Source organism: Triturus cristatus, chromosome 3_1 (assembly GCF_964204655.1).
Source record: "Triturus cristatus chromosome 3_1, aTriCri1.1, whole genome shotgun sequence".
NCBI classification, from domain to species: domain Eukaryota; kingdom Metazoa; phylum Chordata; class Amphibia; order Caudata; family Salamandridae; genus Triturus; species Triturus cristatus.
The window spans coordinates 1,159,824,290-1,159,845,770 of NC_140583.1; the positions used below are offsets into that span (position 1 = coordinate 1,159,824,290).

Sequence of the window (21,481 nt, forward strand, 5' to 3'; positions counted from 1 at the left end):
TGGCACTTGTTTTTGTGGTGTCTTTGTCTTCTTCTCTGGCACTGTTGGTATGGCCGAGGAAGGTGTCTTTGTTGTGACCCTAGTGGGAATATGGGTTTTCTTCGACTTCATAGACTGACCGTGTTCTTTTTCTTTGGTCGGTGCAGATGTATGTTTGAATTCCGAGTGACTTGAGGTTAAGCATTTTTTCAGGTCCGATGACTTGTCCGGAGTTGAAGTCATGTTTGTCTTTTTTGGAGCTGATGCATGTGTCGATGACGACGAGTGCTTTGGTCCTGAAGTGGTGTTGGTGCCATGCCCATGTTTTGTCCTTGGGATTGAGAGCAGGCGTGTCCCTTCTCGGCTAAGAGGCGAACTCCCGATGTCGACCAGAGCCCTGGAGTCATGGCCCACTGTGGGAGGTGTAAGATTTTCTTTGCCCCGGGGTGGGTCAATAATACTCACAGCCCCTGGTGTCATCTTCGTTTTCAGTCCAGACCCGGATGCCGGAGCCTTCGGCGTGGGATCCTCGACCTGCACCTCCGAGGCTCCGACTCTACGTCGTCACTGGATTCGGCAGAGAATACATAGTCGGGGTTTGCAATGATGACCCCACCTTGTACTGTTGTCTCGGTGTTGAGCTTGCCCTCGCTGTGTGATTCTCAGTGTGAGAAATCCGCATCTGCTGCCATCTCCATGGTACGGCTAGGCGCAGATCTCTTCTGCATCGCAGGCTTCTTATGTTTGAAGAGGTTGTATGCAGCACAGTCTTGTTCCTTGTGTTCCGGTGATAAACACAGGCTACAGACCTTATGAATGTCCAAATAGGTGTATTTGGCGCCCCACCGTGGCCACTGTCAAAATAAGCTTTCTTTTTTTACCTCCATTAACCAAAGACGGACATTCTCGACGGGTGTGGATGTCGGTGATGAAAAACTCTGGCGCGAGCGCTCAATTTGTACACCATCACAACATGTATTGGAGGCATTTGCTATTCTTCTTCGTCGATCTTCAGTAACGTGGGTTTCCTTTTAAGTCCGTAGGCCACGTGGGCTTCAAAACTGTAGCGCTTCAAGGAGGTCAGTTTGAGTCCGATGGTGGAAAAAAATAACCTAACAAAGGAGCAGTTGAACATGTGCAATACCTCGAAGAGGAGGGGATAGGACGCCAACTACACAACTTCCTCGAGAAAAACAACGTGCAGAGTCCAGGCCCAACACTACATGGCAGGAGTGTGCATAGTATGTGTATCTGCAGCCAACATTTGCTACGTATAAAGATTACTGCCTTTAGATTCACAAATCTGCACAAACTCGTTGTAGGTCCCTGCATGGGTTTGGATTTGGGTCACCAAGATGACTTCGGCGATCTCGTATGGGAGGCAAAAATATTGTAGCTGGTACTGCTCTATCTCCACTTGTGCGCCGTAGTGTCTATGGATTGGAGTGGAGGATATGGTCATCCAATTGCAAAAGCAGGTCTGCTCTTTGTGGGAGGGGCGAGGTGGGAGAATTCTTAGTGCTTCAAGATCTTATATCAAATAGCCCTTGCCCAGTCTAGGGTGATCACAATCAGCTGTGCCCGATCATCCTACACTTTGAGCAGTACTTTGGACTGAAGCACAATCAGCAGAAACATGTACAGCTGGCTCAGAGACCAGCTAACCTTGAAGACATTGCTCATGGAAGAAAGTGTATGGCACAAAACTGAGGATACTTCCTGTTTCGGGCCATAGCAATGAGATTCACAATGGGAAATTTCATGGTTGAGAAGATGGCTTCTGTAACCTCAGGGGAACTCCCACTTATGGTCTTCTAGTGAGAGACAACTTAGGGCATTCACTCACAATGAGAAATCCTGCGTTTGGGCCACTACTAGGAAGAGAAGACTCTCTGTTTCTGGGCCCATTACCACAGGCAAATCAGCTCACAAAATAGCGTCCATGACCCCATTCCACTTTAGTTAGTCATATAATGAACGGTAGGTGTGAATCAGATGCTGACCCTTGAGATGGAAGGAGGCCAAAACGGATTCCCTTCAGCTTGAACACAATCATATGAAGGTGCCACCCTGATACGGTCAAAGACCTCACACCATGATGTCTCCTGATGATCACTCAAGCCCAGCAATGAGGTATGCATGACCACGGTAGCCTAAGTCTACGGACGGCTGAATGGGCGACCCCTCAGAAGGTTGGAGGTGTCCATCCACCATTGCAGAGCCTGATGCACTGACTGGAAGATTCACACCTGAGCCATTAAACTTCGTGGTGTTGCAGCTACTGACTCGTCAGGCACCAGTGGAGGGCTCTCATCCACCTCCAAGTTGCCATATGTCGAGTGTCATTGACGCGCTGAACAATCCCAAATGGGACTAGTTCTTTGAGGACAAGGAATACATCTCCTTTGTATGGTGCCTTTTGTGTTTTTTTATTGGAAGATCTCCTAGGAGAATGTTTCTGGCGGGTGACTTACCTTTGTGAGAGGGAGTCTGCTGGGAGTCACCCTGCGGACCTTAGCCAAAAATAATATGGCCTCCAATTAGATGATTACCTTAAAGTGCATAGAAAAGACCCACAAATGATGGACAGAATGTGGAAACGATCAAACATTCACCCTAGTCAAGAGATATGGGTTTAATCAATCGTTCTTTTGCTCACCATGTCACCAGTTGCCTGGTTGATGAGGGGTGAACCTCAAAACCGATCCCAGGATGCTTGTTTCCAGTCCAGGGAAGACCTGACCTGGCAGTTCGGGCTGGACTGTTCCCATGGGAAACCGGGTCAAGTCTGATTTGCATATGGCTGGGTTTAAACTGGAATGGCATGGGAGCAACATACAATGGATTTTGGCCTAGATCTCTGTACTGGAGTGAATGTTTGACATTGTTCAACATTCTGTCCAACAATTGTTCTTTTTGCTTAAAGGGCATGGAGGTACAAATGCTGCAGGCTGACGCTTCCTAACCAAACCACAGACACCACATACAGTTGTCTTGGGTATCTGAAATAGATATCTTCTTGCAGCACTAACTACAAGGCTTAAACCCAGAGGCTTTTTGTGAAGACATCTACACTAGTTGCTGTTGAGAGACAAGGAGTTTGTCAATGAGACACTCGAAGAATGCTCTGGACCACATTGATATACAACAAAATTGGAACGGACTCTAGAACGCTGGTTAACACTTAATATACTCGGGTAATGTCACTTATGGAGACTAAATCATCATTGGAGGCACGTAGCACCATCTCGCAATGCTGGAGAAGCACTACAGGGAAAAACGGTTAGAATCCTGGATGGAGCATTGATTCAGTAAGAATCTGCAGGAAAATGTATCCATCAGAAGTTATTGGCTAATGCCAGACCTAAAATGAAATCACCTGCTACACAGGTTTGGCTGACTGGTTGGAGATATCCTTCCCCAGTTGGACACAACTGGACATGAAATCCTTGCTTCTAAGGCACACTGCACCCACATACACGTGGTAGTACAACGCCCCCCATAGAAGTCCTTTCGTGGGCACGTCCCGAACTGCAGACACACCTCTACAACAGAAAGCACTAAGAGGCCAAAGAATTTGAGAATGTGCCCTATATAAAGACAATGCAACAAAAAATAACAATAGAAATTAGGACAGTGTATGAATTTCTTTTGCCAAACCGTCAACTTTATGGGAGTGGTGGAAAGTGGGATTCTGTTCATTGAGCCAGACCTACAAACATACCTGGAAAGGGCGAGAGATTTAGAGAGAATAGCAGATTTTTTTATGTAACGGCACTCGGGTAAGCACTTAATACTCACGTGTGGTACTGGAAATCCTTTCTCTATCACAGTCGAGGGGGTTCATTGAAAAGGTCTTTACTTCGCTTTTAATGTTGCATGAAACAAATGGTGCTTCATCAGCATGCCCTGGTACAAAAAATACAGTGCTATAAAAGTCCTGGGTTGAAAAAAATGTACATTTTTCCAGCTCGTGATATAATAATAAATTTTTTATAAAAAACATAACCTGTATGAGAATGGACGAAAAATTGCATTGGTCTTTTGTGTAGTAGTGACAGGAAGGAGGAAATGAACAGTAAACATTTCCATCTTAGGGGGATGTTGATATCTATAATTGCTCCTACTTTAGGCTCACTGGTCTTCTATCAGAAACATTTCTCAATGGGGGTGTATCCTGGTCTGACACTCCACAGTATCGCCTACATATTGGTGTAAAAGTGCGGCCACACAAATACTCTGGTACGCTGGGCTGCTTATGTTTTTTTTCTGGACGATTTGACACCCGTGTGTAAAGATATAGGGATCACTGTAGGCAAACAGCACCTGCCCATGTTTTGGGTGCAGAAACACACCTTGTTTTGTACAGGTAATTACCAGTAGGTGTGGTAAATGCCTAAGCGAAATCCAGAGCCAGGACAATGTCTCTGGTTCACATTCCCTATGCATCAACTCTGCTTTTCATCAATTGTAGTATTAGACAGATTGCATTGTTACCATGAATCCAACTCCTGGCTAAACTATTTCTCTAAATGTGTTGCTACCATTCACTCTCATTATTGTCTTTTTTTGGTAGCAGTCAGATTTTATTTAACATTGCAGGCATTTGTGCTTTTTCAAATGTCTTTGCTTCATGATAACATTCATAGAATAAAACTGAATAAATGAGACAGACAGATTTGGCTTGCTCCTGGTTGACAGCCTGTCCATTATTACTGGTTAAACCTAGTTTAGTGTATTAGTTCTTGTTCTTAAATCCAGTTTAACAAGTTTTTTTAAAAACCTAATTCAAATTCTTTAGTCATCCAACAATGTAGCAACAGAAAAACAACATCTGTGCTTGCTTACACATTAAGTGATTCCCCACATAGCACCCAGTTCATTTTACACATCGAGCATTATAAGTATTTTCCCGGCATAATGTTGACCCATTTGGTTGTCTCATAATTGCTTGAAGCTGTTCGATGAACATATGATCACAGATACAACAGACGGCAAATATTACATTGTTTAGACAACTCAAACACTTACATGCACACAGGCATGCAGGTGCACATGCTCGAAAATGTGAATATGCTGCTTTGTCATTGTTGGAAACCGGGTAACCGGGTTAGCAGTCACCAGGCTCCCAGCACAATGGTAGCTTGGCTCAAGCGGTTGGGGGTCAGGCACCGTGTTAAGCGTACGTCACACCCTCACAATAACCATGCGTTCATCCGTTCCAAAAACGACACTACACCGTAAAAATAATGCAAGTCAAGTTGAAAATATATATGTCTTTATCTTATTTTCTCTTAGTTGCAGGTTTCATAACATAAATACAATACAATAAGATTTTCCTTTAAAAGAGCAGGTCAAATAAATAATACCACTTTGGAATTTCAATAAATAGGTTCAGGTCAACATTTAGCAAAGAATAAATACAGATGGCAAATAAATACAGTCAGTCAATAAATATAGTGCAGGAATAAATTAGTGGATGACAATAAATAAAGCACCTTCAATAAATAAAGTAAAACAATCAATGACAGTTACAGTTCAAATCATTTTCATGAGGTCACTTGGTCTTACGTTGCCCATACACAACTTAAGGACACTTGGATGGCCTGGGGGTGTCCCACCTAGATTGGTCAAGGCTGGGGCCTAGGCTGAGGCAGAACAAGAGTAGTCTAAAGATCTGGCCCTCCAAACTACACAACCCTTTATGGAGGTCACTGTACCAGTCTCAGTTCACCCCTGGCACTCCCAGGCTGGTTCTAACACCCCTCTAGCCCCTAGAATGGTCTTTTAGGGCTCCACGGGACCTCAGACGCCCCCTCTACCACTTACTGCCCTTTTCAAGATGATCGGCTCCGCTCGGCACCGTGTCGACGCCGTGAGGCGGCTCCGGATCGATGTCGTTGGGCGGTCTCGATTCGATGTCGCTGGGCGGTCTCGACTCGATGTCGCTGGGCGGTCTCGACTCGATGTCGCTGGGCGGTCTCGACTCGATGTCGCTGGGCGGTCTCGACTCGATGTCGCTGGGCGGTATCGGCTCGATGTCGCTGGGCGGCCTCGGCTCGATGTCGCCTTCCGGCGTCACAGGGACTCGGACTCCCCACTTCCTGGTGTCTCCGGATCTCCACTCCCGACCTCCGGCGCGCTTCACCTCAGTTTCCGGCGACTCCGGTGGGCGGACTTCACTCCCCCGTCGACGCCTCACCTCGACCTCGGGTGACTCTTCACTCGACCTCCGGCGCCTCTCCACGACCTCTGGCGGCTCCGGGTACGACGTCTGCTTTCTGTCAGCGCCGCTTCTCGACCTCAGGCCCCAGGTCTCTAGGCTTCTCGACGTCAGGACTCCAGGAGGACACTGCTGAACAGGTCAGGAACTTGCTGTTCTTCTTCTTTAAGGCCTGTTCCAAATATTCAGTTCTTTAAGATGGTTCTTCTGGTCTTGATCCCACACAGGGCTTTAGGTTGGGCTTGGTCAGTAGAGACTAGCATCAAGGGTGGGTTTCTGGACCCCACTCCAAGCACTGGTTTCCACCTCTGCTGCCTTACTCCGACCTCCTTCTATCTCTGTCCTCTCTCTTCTCCAGTCAGTTGCCAACTGCCACTCTGAGATGGCGTCCCAACATTCTAAACTGCCTCCCACTGTCACAGGGTTCTAGAATGTTCCAGGAGGTTCTGGTGATGTCACAGGTGACAATGGGTGGCCACCATTTTGTGTCTCAGGCCCTCAGACAGAAGTTCCAGGGGTAGGGAAAATGGCTCCCTGACCCTGCATCAACACTAAAAAGTCTGGTGGTTCCCAAAAAGGAAAAATTATAACAGGGTTTGAGGCAAAAGTGGGACAAAATAAATAATGGTGAGGAGGGACCACCCAAAGGGCTGACAGGTCTAACACGCGTCCCCCCCAGCTGAAAGTGGGGAGAGCTACCCAACCCCTTGGGAGTTCTCATCACTAAGGCGGAAATACCTTGAGAGACCGTCTGCATTGGTGTGGTCCACTCCAGGCCGATGTTCCACCTGAAAGTCCATTCCCTGTAGGGAGATAGACCACCTTAGCAACTTGGGATTCTCCCCCTTCATCTGCATCAGCCACCGAAGGGGTCGGTGGTCGGTCTGAACTAGGAAGTGCGAGCCAAACAGGTATGGCCGCAACTTCTTCAGAGCCCATACCACGGCAAAGGCTTCACGCTCTATTGCACTCCACTTCTGTTCCCTGGGAAGTAGTCTCCGGGATAGGAAGACCACGGGTTGATCCAGTCCCTCTTCATTGAGTTGCGATAACACTGCCCCAATGCCATGTTCCGATGCATCCGTCTGGACAATGAACTCCTTGGAAAAATCTGGGGCCCTTAAGACCGGGGCCTCGCACATGGCTTGCTTCAGTTTCACAAAGGCCTGCTGACAAGCCTCCGTCCAGACTACCCGTCGAGGTTGCTTCTTGGACGTAAGCTCCGTGAAGGGGGCCACAATGGTACCGTACCCCTTCACGAAGCGGCGGTAATATCCGGTGAGGCCCAGAAAAGCTCGGACCTCCGTCTGAGTCTTGGGGGGTTCCCAGGCCATGATTGCCTCGATTTTCGCCTGGAGGGGATGCACCGCTCCATTACCCACCAAGTGTCCAAGGTACACTACCGACCCCTGCCCGATCTGGCATTTACTGGTCTTGATCGTTAAACCAGCGTGTTTCAGGGCCTGGAGAACAGCTTGCAGGTGACGCAAGTGATCCTCCCAGCTGTTACTGAAGACGGCAATGTCGTCCAGATAAGCAGCAGAGAAACTCTCCATTCCGGCGAGGATCTGGTTCACCAGACGCTGAAACGTGGCAGGTGCGTTCTTGAGCCCAAAGGGCATCACGCAGAACTGGTAGTGGCCCTTGGGCGTGGAGAAGGCTGACCTTTCCTTAGCTCCATCAGTCAGAGAGATCTGCCAGTACCCGGAAGTAAGGTCAAAGGTACTCAGATATTGGGCAGCTCCCAGCCGGTCAATCAGTTCATCCGCCCTCGGTATCGGATGAGCATCAGTCTTGGTTACTGAGTTCAGTCCCCGGTAGTCCACACAGAACCTCAGTTCCGGTTGGGCCCCCGGTGGTGCAGCTTTTGGTACTAGTACCACCAGACTGGACCAGGGACTGCTGGAAGGTTCAATCACTCCTAGCTCCAGCATCTTAGTGACTTCACTGTGAATGCTGGCCTTCACCTTGTCTGTCATCCGGTAGATCTTTGACTTCACAGGTGGGCTGTCTCCTGTGTCCACATCATGGACGCACAGGTGAGTCCTACCCGGAACAAGGGAGAACAACGAAGAGTACTGCCCCAGGACCTGGCGGCAGTCCTCCTGCTGTTCAGGAGTTAGGGACGGGGAGAGAATCACTCCCTCCACCAACCCATCCTTCTCTTGAGACGCAAATAAGTCGGGAGAGGCTCGCTTTCCACATCCTCTGCTCCGTCAGTCACCATCAGCAATATGACTTCGGGCCTCTCATGGTGGGGTTTGAGGCGGTTGGCATGCAGCACCCGTAGGGGCTGGCGAGGGGTCTTCAGATCCACCAAGTAGGTAGCCTTACCCTTCTTCTCCAACACCTCAAAGGGTCCTGACCAGCGTTCCTGGAGGGCGCTAAGCTCTCCTGGTTCGATCACCCACACCTTCTGGCCAGGCTCCAACTCCACCGGGTGAGCATTGTGGTCATACCACGCCTTCATCACTGCTTGGCTGGCTTCCAAGTTGTCAGAAGCTTGTTTCCACAACTTAGCCATTTGGCTCCGGAAGGCCAGCATGTAGCTCACCACGTCCTGGGGAAGCTTTCTGGGAGTTCTTTCCCATCCGTCCCTCACCAGGCTGAGAGGTCCACGCACAGGGTGCCCATACAAAAGCTCGAAGGGGCTGAAGCCCACTCCCTTCTGTGGCACTTCCCTGTAAGAAAACAATAGACAGGGTAGGAGGACGTCCCATTTCCTCCGCAGGCTTTCAGGCAGACTTCTGATCATGCCTTTCAAGGTTTTATTGAACCTCTCCACCAGACCATTGGTCTGGGGGTGGTAAGGAGTGGTGAACCGGTAGGTCACTTCACACTCCTTCCACATGGCCCGCATGTATGCTGACATGAAGTTGGTCCCCCTGTCGGACACAACTTCCTTGGAAAAACCCACTTGGGTAAAGATTCCCATCAGGGCCCTAGCCACAACAGGTGCAGTAATGGTCCTCAGAGGTATAGCCTCTGGGTACCGTGTGGCATGATCCACCAGAACCAGGATAAACCTGTGACCAGCTGTAGTAGGCGGATCTAACGGACCCACAATGTCGATGCCCACCCTTTCAAAGGGGGTGCTAACGACAGGAAGTGGTTCCAGGGGAGCTTTCAGCTTCACCCCTGTTTTCCCACTGGCTTGACAAGACACACATGTCCGGCAGTAGGTGTCGGACGACACTTTCATTTGAGGCCAATAAAAGTGTGGGACAAGACGGGCAAAGGTCTTGTCTTGCCCCAGGTGTCCTGCCAAGGGGATCTCATGAGCCAATTCCAGGAGGAAGGCTCGATAACGTTGAGGGACAACCAAGGCCCGTGACGATCCGTGCATGGGTGCCTTGGGTTCACTGTAGAGGAGGCCATCCTCCCAGTAAAAATTGTAGTTCCCCTCAACGTTCCCTGCTGCCTGGGCTTCGGCCTGTCGCCTCAGTCCCTCAAGGGTAGGACACTCCCTCTGGCCCTTGCAGAATTCCTCCCTGGTCGGCCCTCCCTCCACGTGCCACTCGGCCGGGATGGGTAGGTTCTCCAGTTCAGTAAGATCCCCCTCCGCGGACTCCTGGTCCACCACCTCCGGTGGCCTATCCGTCACACGGGGCGCGGATGCCGAGGCAGGCTCCTCCTGCCTTCGGTTCTTCCCTTGATTGGCAGCCGGCGGTGCCTTTGTTCCAGGCTCCCGCCTAAACGAACTCCCCCTCCGGGTAGTCGCAGACCCTGTGCTGACACAGGCCCAGTCAGGTGTACCCAGCATCTCAGCATGAGTCCGGTATTCCACCTCCTTCCAAGCATTATGCTCCATGTCATTCCCCAGCAGACAATCGACTGGCACGGCAGGGCTTACGGCAACTCGAAGCAACCCTGCAACCCCTTCCCATTCAAATGGAACCTCGGCCACCGGATAGTGGCCCATTCTGCCGTCAGCCATCGCGGCGGGGTGGAGTACATGGGGAATCGCCTGCTCTGGAGACACCAGTTGGCTACGTACCATAGTCATACTGGCTCCTGTGTCTCTCAGAGCCTCCCCTCTTTGGCTGTTGATGGTGACCCACTGCCCATACTTTGTGGTATTTGCGGGCACCTGGATCTTAGGAACCATCTCCCGTTCTCCCAGGGACACTAAGGTGACACCCACCCACTCCCTTCCCTTATCTAAAGGCATCTCCTCCCCGAGCACTACACTAGCTACTCCGGGGGCCTTTCCTCCGATGGGAGGGGGTGGTCTTTTCGGGCACTTCACATCTCCCTTATAGTGTCCGACACCACCGCACTCAAAGCAATGGACAACCCTTGGCTGCTGACTCTGGCCAGGATTAGGGTTTCTGGGTGGGTTAGCCCTAGGGGTGAATCCCGTTCCCTTCCCTTGGAAACTATTTTGGGGGCCTTTAGAGAACTCCTTTTTCTTTTCCCCTCCCTCTTTCTTCTGGGGGGCGCCCTGTCCGGTCTTTTGAGAGTCCCCTCCAGTCCCCCTTGTGGACACCCGGGTACTAGCCCAAATGTCCGCCTCCTCAGCAAGCTTCCGGGGATTGGTCAGCTTGCTATCCACCAGGTGTTGACGCAGTTCAGGGAAACATTTTTCGAGCAGGTGTTCCTTCAACATCAAATCAAACAACCCCTCGTAGTCCCTCACCTCGCTGCCCTGTATCCAACCCGCTAATGCCTTCTTTGCATAGTCCAGAAAATCCACCCAATTCTGTGTGCCCAGTTTGTGGCTACCCCGGAACTTCTGTCTGTACTTCTCGGGTGTTAGTCCAAACTTCCTCACGAGCGCCACTTTCATGGTGGGGTAGTGGGTCTGCTCATCCTGGTCCAGGGCCAATAATGTATCCCTACCAGCTGGAGGCATGTATCTATACAATCCCCCTCCCCAATATTTCTCTGGAACCCCATGGACTCTTAAAGAGACCTCATAGGCTGCTAGCCACCTGGCGATATCATCACCCGCACTATAGCTAGCTACTATGTCTTTTGGCAAATAGGGTTTGGATTCCCTGGTGATTTCTCTTTCTTCGCTGCCACCATTAGGAACAGGGTGTGCCCCGACCCGTAGGATCTGGAGATCTATCTCCCTGAGCCTCAACTCGTGAGCCATCCTCCGTTCCTCCTTTTCTTTCTCCAGCTTCGCCAATTCCCATGTGAGCTGTCTTTTCTCCCTCCGGTCAGTGAATTCTGCTTCTAATAAGCCGTGGCTAGAGACACTGCTGCCCTTCCTTGAAAGTGTTCTGGGCCCCGCTACTAGGTCCCCCACCTCAGATTGGTACAAACCAGCCCCCTCGCTGTCAGGCTCTCCATCCCTGTCCTCCTTCTCAACCTTACTTTCTCGCTGTTGGAGGGAGGACCACCGGGGAGTCGGAGGGACTACTCCGGCACCTTCCTACCGCCAAGTTATAGCCGAGCGCCGCTGAGAAGCCTCCTAGGAGAGGTCCTTCTCCTATAATCGTACTAGGCCCAGTAACACCACCACACAGGACTCCGTATCAGTTGCTTAACTTGGTTCTTTATATATCAAAAAGGAGCACGTTCAATATGTACAGGGGGATCGAGAGATCCAGCAAGAGTGTCAATGTCTTTGAGGGAATAGGGTAGCGGGACAGTCTTAGTACCAACCAGGTACGGGAGGGCTCTGCGCCAGACCTTGGATGCTGGTCTCAGAGCGGCTCGGACGTGGGGAGCCGCGACGGCGTCAGCAGGGCTCGGGTGGTAGTTCCGCTTAGGTCGAGCCGCGACACAGTCAGCAGGGCTCCGGTGGTAGGTCCGCTTCGGTCGAGCCGCGACGAGGTCAGCTGGGCTCTGATGGTCGGTTACAACAAGGTCGGGCCGCGACGGCGTCAGCAGGGCCCCAAGGTTCGTGAAGGTCTTGTAAGCACGAGGGAGCCGCGACGTCGTCAGCAGGGCTCAGCAGGTAGTTTCAGGAAGAGTCTCTTCTCCGTAGGGTCAGCCGCGATCCGATCAGCAGGGCTCTTGACTCCAGGATACAACTGACTTCTTGTTGTCGGGTCGCCCCAGATATAGGTCTCGAGCCCTTTGATGTCCGGACCCTTGCGCCCAGGAGGGCGGAGAGGCCGGGTAGGGTGCGGCCAGACGCCCAGCAGGAGAGGCGCCAGGCCCCAGAGAGCTGTGGGGCGGTCGCACCTAGGTGTGGAAGGACGGTTGGGGGTCCCATCGATACTGCCCTCCGCCGGGAGTGGGAAGGGCTCACGTGGTATCCCCCGGGCCAGGGGTGGGCGCCTCGATGTCGGGCCTCGCTGGGACCGAGGCCGGGTAGAGCAGGGTCACCGAGGTGGTCACGTGGGGTGACGTGTAATCCAAGATGGAGGGGCCCCGAGGTGCATGGGACCTCGTGCAGCTGAGCGAGAGGGAACAGGACCACGCCACGAGGCCGGCTCCAACACGCGTCCCCCCCAGCTGAAGGCAGGGAGAGTCACCCATCTTCTTGGGGGTTCTCCTCGCCGAGGCGGAAGAACCTGGACAGGCCGTCAGCGTTGGCGTGGTCGTTGCCGGGCCGGTGTTCCACGGTGAAGTCCATCCCTTGCAACGAGATGGACCATCGCAACAGCTTGGGGTTCTCGCCCCGCATTTGCATAAGCCACCGCAAGGGCCGGTGGTCCGTCTGGACCCTGAAGTGGGTGCCGAACAGGTAGGGCCGGAGTTTCTTGAGAGCCCATACCACAGCGAAGGCCTCCCGCTCGATGGTGCTCCACCTCTGTTCTCGTGGCAGCAGTCGGCGGCTGATAAAGGCCACAGGTCGGTCGAGGCCCTCGGCGTCCATCTGGGAGAGGACCGCCCCGACCCCGTACTCGGATGCGTCGGTCTGCACCACAAATTCCTTGCTGTAGTCAGGGGCCTGTAGCACAGGGGCAGCACACATGGCCGCCTTGAGGGCTTCAAAAGCGGTCTGGCAGCGGGGCGTCCAGTGCACCACCTTGGGCTGTTTCTTGGAAGTGAGCTCCGTAAGGGGGCCCACAATGCTGCCATAATCTTTAATGAATCGCCGGTAGTAGCCTGTGAGGCCTAAGAAGGCCCGGACAGCGGTCTGGGTTGCTGGTGGCTCCCACGCCTGGATGGCGTCGACCTTCAACTGGAGGGGCGCTACCTGGCCACTCCCCACCTGGTGGCCCAGATAGGTCACAGATCCCTGACCGATCTGGCATTTGCTGGCCTTAATTGTGAGCCCGGCCCTTTGGAGAGCGGCCAGGACCTTGCCGAGGTGTCCCAAGTGTGCGGCCCAATGGTCGCTGAAGACTGCAATGTCGTCGAGGTAGGCCGCGCTGAAGGTTTCTAGCCCGGCCAGGACCTTGTTTACCAGCCGCTGAAAGGTCGCTGGGGCGTTCTTCATACCGAAGGGCATTACCCGAAAGTGGTAGTGCCCATCGGGGGTGGAAAAGGCGGATCGTTCCTGGGCGCCGGGAGTGAGCTTGATCTGCCAGTACCCAGCGGTGAGATCAAAGGTGCTTAGGTAGCGGGCGGCCCCTAAGCGATCGATCAGCTCGTCTGCCCGGGGCAGGGGGTGGGCGTCGGTCTTGGTGACTGCGTTCAGGCCCCGGTAGTCTACACAGAATCGGAGTTCCGGAGAAGTACCGGGGGCGGCGGCCTTCGGCACCAAGACCACCGGGCTGGCCCACGGGCTGTCGGAGGGCTCAATGACTCCGAGGGCGAGCATCTTGGTGACCTCGGTCTGTATGCAGGCCCGGACTCGGTCAGGTACTCTGTATGCGCGATGTCGCACAGGGGGGCTGTCCCCGGTATCCACGTCGTGTACGCACCAGGGGGTCACCCCGGGCGTGAGAGAGAAGAGGGCAGCGAGGGGTTGCAGCAGCTTCCGGCAGTCATGGCGCTGTTCGGGGGTCAGTGTGTCGGAGAGGCGGACTCCCTCCAAGGAACCGTCTTGGCCCGAGGACCCCAGGAGGTCGGGCAGGGGCTCGGAGTCGCTTTCGCCCCCATAATCAGTAGCCAGCAGCAGGCTTAGTTCAGTTCGGGCAAAGTGGGGCTTGAGCCGGTTGGCGTGCAGGACCCGGAGGGGGTTCCTCGGGGACTCCATGTCGATTAGGTAGGTGACGGGGCTCTTCCTCTCAACCACCTTGAAGGGCCCGGTCCACTTGTCCTGCAGGGCGCAGGGGTCCACGGTTGACATGACCCAGACTTGCTGGCCTGGCTCGAACTCGATGGTCGAGGCGTTTGCGTCATACCAGCGCTTCATGTCTTCTTGGCTGGCTTCGAGGTTGGCTTCTGCCAGGGCCCGGAACTTCCGAGTCTGGTTCCGCAGGGTCAGGAGGTACCGGTAGACGTCGGGGGGGGGGGGGGCATCTGGGACGTTCGCCTCCCAGCCCTCCTTGACCAGGCTGAGGGGCCCTCGGACGGGGTGCCCATACAAGAGTTCGAAGGGGCTGAAGCCCAGGGATTTCTGCAGTACCTCTCGATAAGCGAACAGGAGGCAGGGCAGCAGGACATCCCACCTCCTCCGCAGGGGCTCTTCCAGACCCTGGATCATCCCTTTCAAGGTTCTGTTGAACCGCTCGACCAGTCCGTTCCCCTGGGGGTGGTAAGGGGTAGTGAATCTGTAGGTGACCCCACATCGTTGCCAGAGAGATTTCATGTACTTCGAAATAAAGTTCGTACCCCTGTCGCTCACCACTTCTCGGGGGAACCCCACCCTGGAGAAGATGCCCATCAGGGCCTGGCCCACCACTGGAGCTGTCACAGTGCGGAGTGGGATGGCCTCCGGGTATCGGGTGGCGTGGTCGACCAGTACCAGGATGAAGCGGTGTCCTAGGGCGGTTCGGGGGTCGAGGGGCCCCACGATGTCGATCCCCACTCGTTCGAACGGGGTGTGGACGGCTGGAAATGGCTGGAGGGGGGCTTTAACTCGACCCCCAGTCTTCCCGCTAGCCTGGCAGGTCTGGCAGGACCGGCAGTGGTGGTCCACGTCTCTCCTCATTCGGGGCCAATAGAATTGGGTCACTAGACGGCTGTAAGTCTTGTCCCGCCCGAGGTGTCCGGCGAGAGGCACGTCATGTGCCAGGTTCAGGAGGAACTCCCGGAACCGGAGGGGAACCACCAACACCCGGCCGGCTCCCAGCTCGGCGACTTTCTGCTCGCTGTATAGTAAGCCATTGTCCCAATAGACCCAGTGAGTTCCAGTGGGGTCCCCCGAGGCCTGGGCGGCCGCTTGCTGTCGGGCCCCCTCGAGGGACGGGCAGGCCTTCTGTTCCTGCTGGAACGGTTCGCGGGTGGGGCCCCCATCGTGGCGCCACTGAGCCAGCTCGGGGATCTCGCTGAGGGAGGCGGCCTGGTCGGGAAACAGTTCGCACGGCTCGGCCTCATCGTCGGGTTCCTCCGTGCCGGAGGAGGGGGATAGTTCTGGGCCCGTAGGCTTGTCGGTGGCCGCGGCAGCGGCGGGTTGGGCGGTCATGGACCGGGTGGTGGCGCAGGCCCACTCAGGCAGCCCTAGCATCCCCAGATGCTCTCGGCGCTCCACCTGGGCCCAGGGGGAGCTCTCTAGGTCATTCCCCAGGAGGCAGTCCACGGGGGCGTCGTCGCGGACAGTCACTTTTAGGGTGCCGGACACTCCTCCCCACTCGAAGGGGATCCTGGCCATCCGGCACATGCTTTCGGTATTGTCCGCGGTCCGGACTGGGCATAGGACATGTGGCAGGATTTGTTCGGGGGTCACCAGGTGGCAGCGGACAGCGGTCACGCTAGCCCCAGTGTCCCGGAGGGCTTCGGCCCGTCGTCCGTTGATGGTGACCCACTGCTGGTACTTCTGTGTGTTGCTTGGGATGGCCACTCGGGGCACCATTTCTCGGGAGCCCAGGCAGATGAGCGACATGGCAGCTGGTTCCCACTCGGGGGACCCGTCCTCGTGGTTTTCCTCCTCTTCTTCTCCTTCCCCCAGGGCAGCGTCGGCTATTTGTCGGGGAGGGGGCCCGGCGGGCCCGTTTCGTCGGGTCACGGGGCAGGCCGGGTCGCTCGCATAGTGGCCGGTCTGCTGGCAGCCGAAGCAGGTCACTGGTGGTCGGGGTCCCGGTCGGGCGATGGGGGTCCCCCTTCGGCCCAGGGTCGGGGACGTGTGGTTGGCGGCTTGGCCTCGTGGCGGGCTTCTGGGTGGTCCGGCCGGGAAGTCTCGGCTGCGGTGGGACCCCCCTCCTCCACCCCGCTGGCGAGGGGGTCCCGTGGTACTCCGTTGGTAGTCCCCCACGGGGTTCCGGGGGACCCCTTGTGTTGACCCATCGGTCAGCTTCGGCGGCGAGCTTCCGGGGCTCGGTCAACTTACTGTCCAGGAGGTGTTGCCTTAGTTCTACAAAGCAGTTGTTGGCGAGGTGCTCCCAGACAATGAGGTCGAACAGTTCATTGTACGAGGTGACCTTGCTCCCTTTTATCCACCCTTCCAAAGCCCGGCTGAAGAAGTCCACGTACTCGACCCAGATGGTACCGGGGAGCTTCTTGCAGTCCCGGAAGCGCTGCCGGTACATCTCGGCCGATAGCCCGTAGCGGGTGAGTAGGGCTTCCTTCATGTGATCGTAGGAGGTCATCACTGCGTCGGGGAGTTGCAGCAGGGTATCACGGCCCTCGCTGAGGAACCTCCCCCATAGGCCGGCACCCCAATCCTTCCGGGGTACCCGATGGGAGGTCATGGCTACCTCGTAGGCTCGGAACCACTGCTGGATGTCGTCGTTCTTGTAGTACTCTTTGACGACATCCTTGGGGATATGAACCTTTGGCTCGGTCAGTGGTAGGGCGTCCCGGCCCCCGGGGGTGCTGGTCTCCCCCGTTTTGGATTTCAGTTCGAGTTCTTTGAGGCTCCTCTCGTGCTCGAGGGTTAGCCGTCTCTCTTCGAGCTCCCGATGCCGTTTCTTTTCCTCGATTTCCTCTTGCAGCCGTAGTTGCTCCAAGGCTATTTTCTTCTCCGCTAGCTGGAGCTCACCGTCCAGCCGGAGTCGTGCGAGGTCCATTTCGTGTGCCCGGACCCTCTCCCGTTCTCGTATTTCTTCGTGGGACAGGCGGGCTTCGGGGATGCCTTGCCCCCCATTTGTCGGGGTTGTGGTCGGCAGGTTTTTGCCCCGGGCCGAGGTCCCTTCGGTGTGGGGTGGAGTGGCCTCGGTTTCGGCCCAGGCTTTCAGGGCTTTCTGCATTTCTTCCTTGGTACCCAATCCTGTGGTTGGGATCCCTTTGTCTTTGCAAAATTGTTTTAGTTCTTTGTGGGAATATTCTTCCAGTTTTTCCAGCTGGAAGGTTGCGGCCACGGTTGCTTCTTGGCCGTCCATGGTTCCCTTCTTCTTTTCCGTCTGGTTAGGTAGTGGGTGCGTTACTTGCTTTGTACGATTGCGTCTGGCTCGGATCCCGTCGCTGGCCACCAAATGTTGGAGGGAGGACCACCGGGGAGTCGGAGGGACTACTCCGGCACCTTCCTACCGCCAAGTTATAGCCGAGCGCCGCTGAGAAGCCTCCTAGGAGAGGTCCTTCTCCTATAATCGTACTAGGCCCAGTAACACCACCACACAGGACTCCGTATCAGTTGCTTAACTTGGTTCTTTATATATCAAAAAGGAGCACGTTCAATATGTACAGGGGGATCGAGAGATCCAGCAAGAGTGTCAATGTCTTTGAGGGAATAGGGTAGCGGGACAGTCTTAGTACCAACCAGGTACGGGAGGGCTCTGCGCCAGACCTTGGATGCTGGTCTCAGAGCCGCGTCGGCGTCAGCAGGGCTCGGGTGGTAGTTTCGCTTGGGTCGAGCCGCGACACAGTCAGCAGGGCTCCGGTGGTAGGTCCGCTTCGGTCGAGCCGCGACGAGGTCAGCTGGGCTCTGATGGTCGGTTACAACAAGGTCGGGCCGCGACGGCGTCAGCAGGGCCCCAAGGTTCGTGAAGGCCTTGTAAGCACGAGGGAGCCGCGACGTCGTCAGCAGGGTTCTAGAATGTTCCAGGAGGTTCTGGTGATGTCACAGGTGACAATGGGTGGCCACCATTTTGTGTCTCAGGCCCTCAGACAGAAGTTCCAGGGGTAGGGAAAATGGCTCCCTGACCCTGCATCAACACTAAAAAGTCTGGTGGTTCCCAAAAAGGAAAAATTATAACAGGGTTTGAGGCAAAAGTGGGACAAAATAAATAATGGTGAGGAGGGACCACCCAAAGGGCTGACAGGTCTAACAGTCATCAACATGAATAATTTCACTGATTGGATCCACCAATTTCAACTGCCAGTGAAATCTCAGCTCGGGCTTATATGTTCACTGCGCAACCCAGGAACACAAGCATATCAAATTATAGATGGGTAACAGTGAATAACGGAGATGTTTTTCACCAAGGGATTCTGAGTGACATTAAATAGACAAAGAGAGAGAGGCTTAAGTTCTCTATGAACCTGAGGTTAAAATCATTCCCATAATTCATGTTCACCCATACCCATGTATAATTTTATTCTATGTATGGCCCCCAGCATGCTTTGCAGGAGCAAAGAAGTAATGGGGGAGCCATAACATGGCCTCTCCTTTCCATCCCAAATTTGAAATAAATACATGGTCTCCTGTCACCTACCCCCACTCTGTACCTTCCCCTCCTCAAGAAACACTGCTCTGCTTTTCCGTGCTGCTCTAAAAGGCTCTCAGAGACAACAGCTGTGAATTACTGGCTTTAGTATGCAGTCATTCACGCTCATGGCTCTCGACAAGAGCTATGCATAACAATGCAGATAATATATACCTACCTATGCAACGGACAGTGCTGCTTTCTCCCATCTCTGTGCCATAATCATCCATGAAACCCGATTCCAACTTCTCTTCCTTCCTTAAAACACTTCCGGAATTAGGAATTGGATTTCCTATTGGTAAAACACAGGCAGGCAGGTGCTTTCAGATTACAAATGCCGGTGATACACACAGACATCCCAGACAGACAGACAGGTAGGCAGGCAGGCAGGCAGATGCACACACACACACCAGCCGCCCACCACACCCTCTCCCTGGGAGATTGCGGTTCAGTGAAGGTAGATTGTTGCTATAGAACAGTGATTCTTAACCTGTGGTCCGTGGACCCCTAGGGATTAGCAACACCTACTAAGGGGGTGAGAGGCTGTTTACAAAATGAAATAATAGCAGATTAATAAAGTATACATACATACATAAAAAAAGAAACAAATCAAAATGAAATTGCTAGAAAGCTCTGTAAATGAGAATCTGAAATTGAATGCTAAAAATAAAATTGAAATTAAATTGAAACTACATTTTTCAAACACTCCAACCTTCCAATTAAAATATCCATGTTTGCATATATTTTTGTTTGTGAATTAAATACCATATTTCAAAATGTTTTGTATATCTGTTTGATGTACACTTGTTTGTGTTCTTCTGTGTATTGTTTTGAGATTCGTATCATAGTAATTACTTAGGTGGGGGTCCCCGGTTTCCAGCAGTGATTCACAGGGGGTCCCCAAAAATCAAAAGTTCAAGAACGGGTGCTATAGAAAATTAAAGGCAGGTCAATGTCAGCCTTTTTTTTAAAACAACGTTTTATTAGCAGTTTTTCATATTCATACAATACAATTACTATTCCTCTCAGACACGTAGGATGGCTCCCCAACCCTGTAGCCACAGCATTTATATATTTTCTTTTCTTTTGTTTTTCAAGAGAGACTGTCATGCATCTGACATTAGTGTTAGCAGCAGTTCTATCCGCTCTTGTAACTGGGTAGGGATAGTTTGTGGTATCAACGCCAAATATATGCATGGCAGTGTCCGATTGTCTATGACCACCTAGTCGGGCTTGTAGGTTTTATCTCATAGTAGCACTGTCTGCGTTAATAAAACAGAACTTCCCCAACAAAAATTCCCTCCCCCCAGCCTCCAGTCCTTCGAGCATATGTAAATAACATAATAAGAATGGTCGTCTGTACAGAGCCCAGCTGACTTACACAGTCTAATACCAACAATAGCATGAAAAATCAATAATACGTATCACTTGTTTAGTTTTTTTGTTGTACGGTTTCAGGCAGTGAAATAAAAACACATAGTTATTAGTAACGTGTATTATATAGGTTCATGGGGTCCATGGGCATTACTGCGAGTTATTACGAGATTCCACCACGTCCACCTCTTGTGCTTTTAAGGATTCTAACATTGTATCCCACTCTAGCACTATCGGGGTTTTACGTAGTCCTCTGGCCTCCTCACGCCTTAGTGCCGCACTTTCTGCATTGCCCCACCTGATCACTTCGCCATACCACATATGTAGGGGGGTGGTTTTTTGGACTTCCATCGCATAGTGATGGCCCGTATTGCTAGAATTAATGACAGGTTTGCAAACCTGTACCGTACTTTGTGCTTCGAGGGAGACGTATGAAGGCCCAGGATGCATTCCTCTATAGTATTGGCTATTTCCCTCTGTATAGCTGCAGAAATGAGCCTTCTGACCGCGTCCCAGAATGTCCATAGGTGAGGGCAGGTCCACAACATATGTGCTATTTCAGCCCCATCCGCATAGCATCTAGGGCAGTGGTGCTGAGTTGGCGGAAACATTTTGTCCAATCTATGTGGGGTGAGGTAGGCCCTGTGAAGTATCATGGTTTGGATAAATTTAAATTTAGGTCAATGTCAGCCTTTGCTGGGAGGCTGTTTACTTTACCAATCTTCATACAGAGTGGGATGTCATATGGTACATGTGTCTGAGTAAGCAGATGTGTCAGAAGGGTGCAAATATTTAAAGTATGTGAAGTCTTTTCTCTGTCTAGCATCTACGTAATACCCCTACCCCACTTTTTTCCTTAGTCAAATCCAGAAAACCACACAAATTCCTGATTGCTGATAGAGTGACTCATCATGAATCAAAGATTCAGGGTTTTTGTAAGGTGGGTTATGCATTAATACAAGTACGTAGGTCAAAACACCTAGTAACCCCATCATCTGGTGATCCAGGCACTCCTCTGAAGGTAAAATAGCCAGTTTAATCAACATTTGTTAAAACATAGTCAGCTCTCAGATGGGTAACGTTATTTTAAACTGTCTTCATTGTTGTATAGCAATTAGCAATAATCAATTTGTTCCGCAGTACCTCTAAGCATGTTTGCGTAGTTCAATATTTTTGTGGGTTATCCACCCTCTTGGTGGGTAGGCTTAACGCGCTATGTTTGGTCATTTTTGTTGCCCGGCTATCAAGCAGGCATAGCCTGCCAGGGGTATGCCATTTAGAGGGAACCTATATCTTTCAATTTAAAATGGCCCTGCCGTTTGATATCTTCAAACTTGACTGTATGCCTTATTTGTTATTCCTAAACCCTTCT

The 21,481-nt window shown here is 52.7% G+C and overlaps 1 protein-coding gene across 4 annotated transcripts in view; it reads right to left on the bottom strand.

Annotated features, from left to right (window-relative positions):
- The window catches only part of LOC146861683 (uncharacterized), a 311,367-nt gene that overhangs the window by 136,175 nt on the left and 153,711 nt on the right, over window positions 1-21,481 (bottom strand). For 2 of the 4 annotated variants that reach the window (XM_085646052.1, XM_085646051.1), the window contains exons 6-7: window positions 18,914-19,027; window positions 3,781-3,888 (exon numbers count right to left, since the gene is read on the bottom strand). In XM_085646052.1, the coding sequence (XP_085502178.1) occupies window positions 3,781-3,888; window positions 18,914-19,027 (222 nt within the window). The remainder of the gene's footprint in view (window positions 1-3,780; window positions 3,889-18,913; window positions 19,028-21,481) is intronic. The other 2 variants (XM_085646054.1, XM_085646053.1) reach the window with 1 other exon arrangement.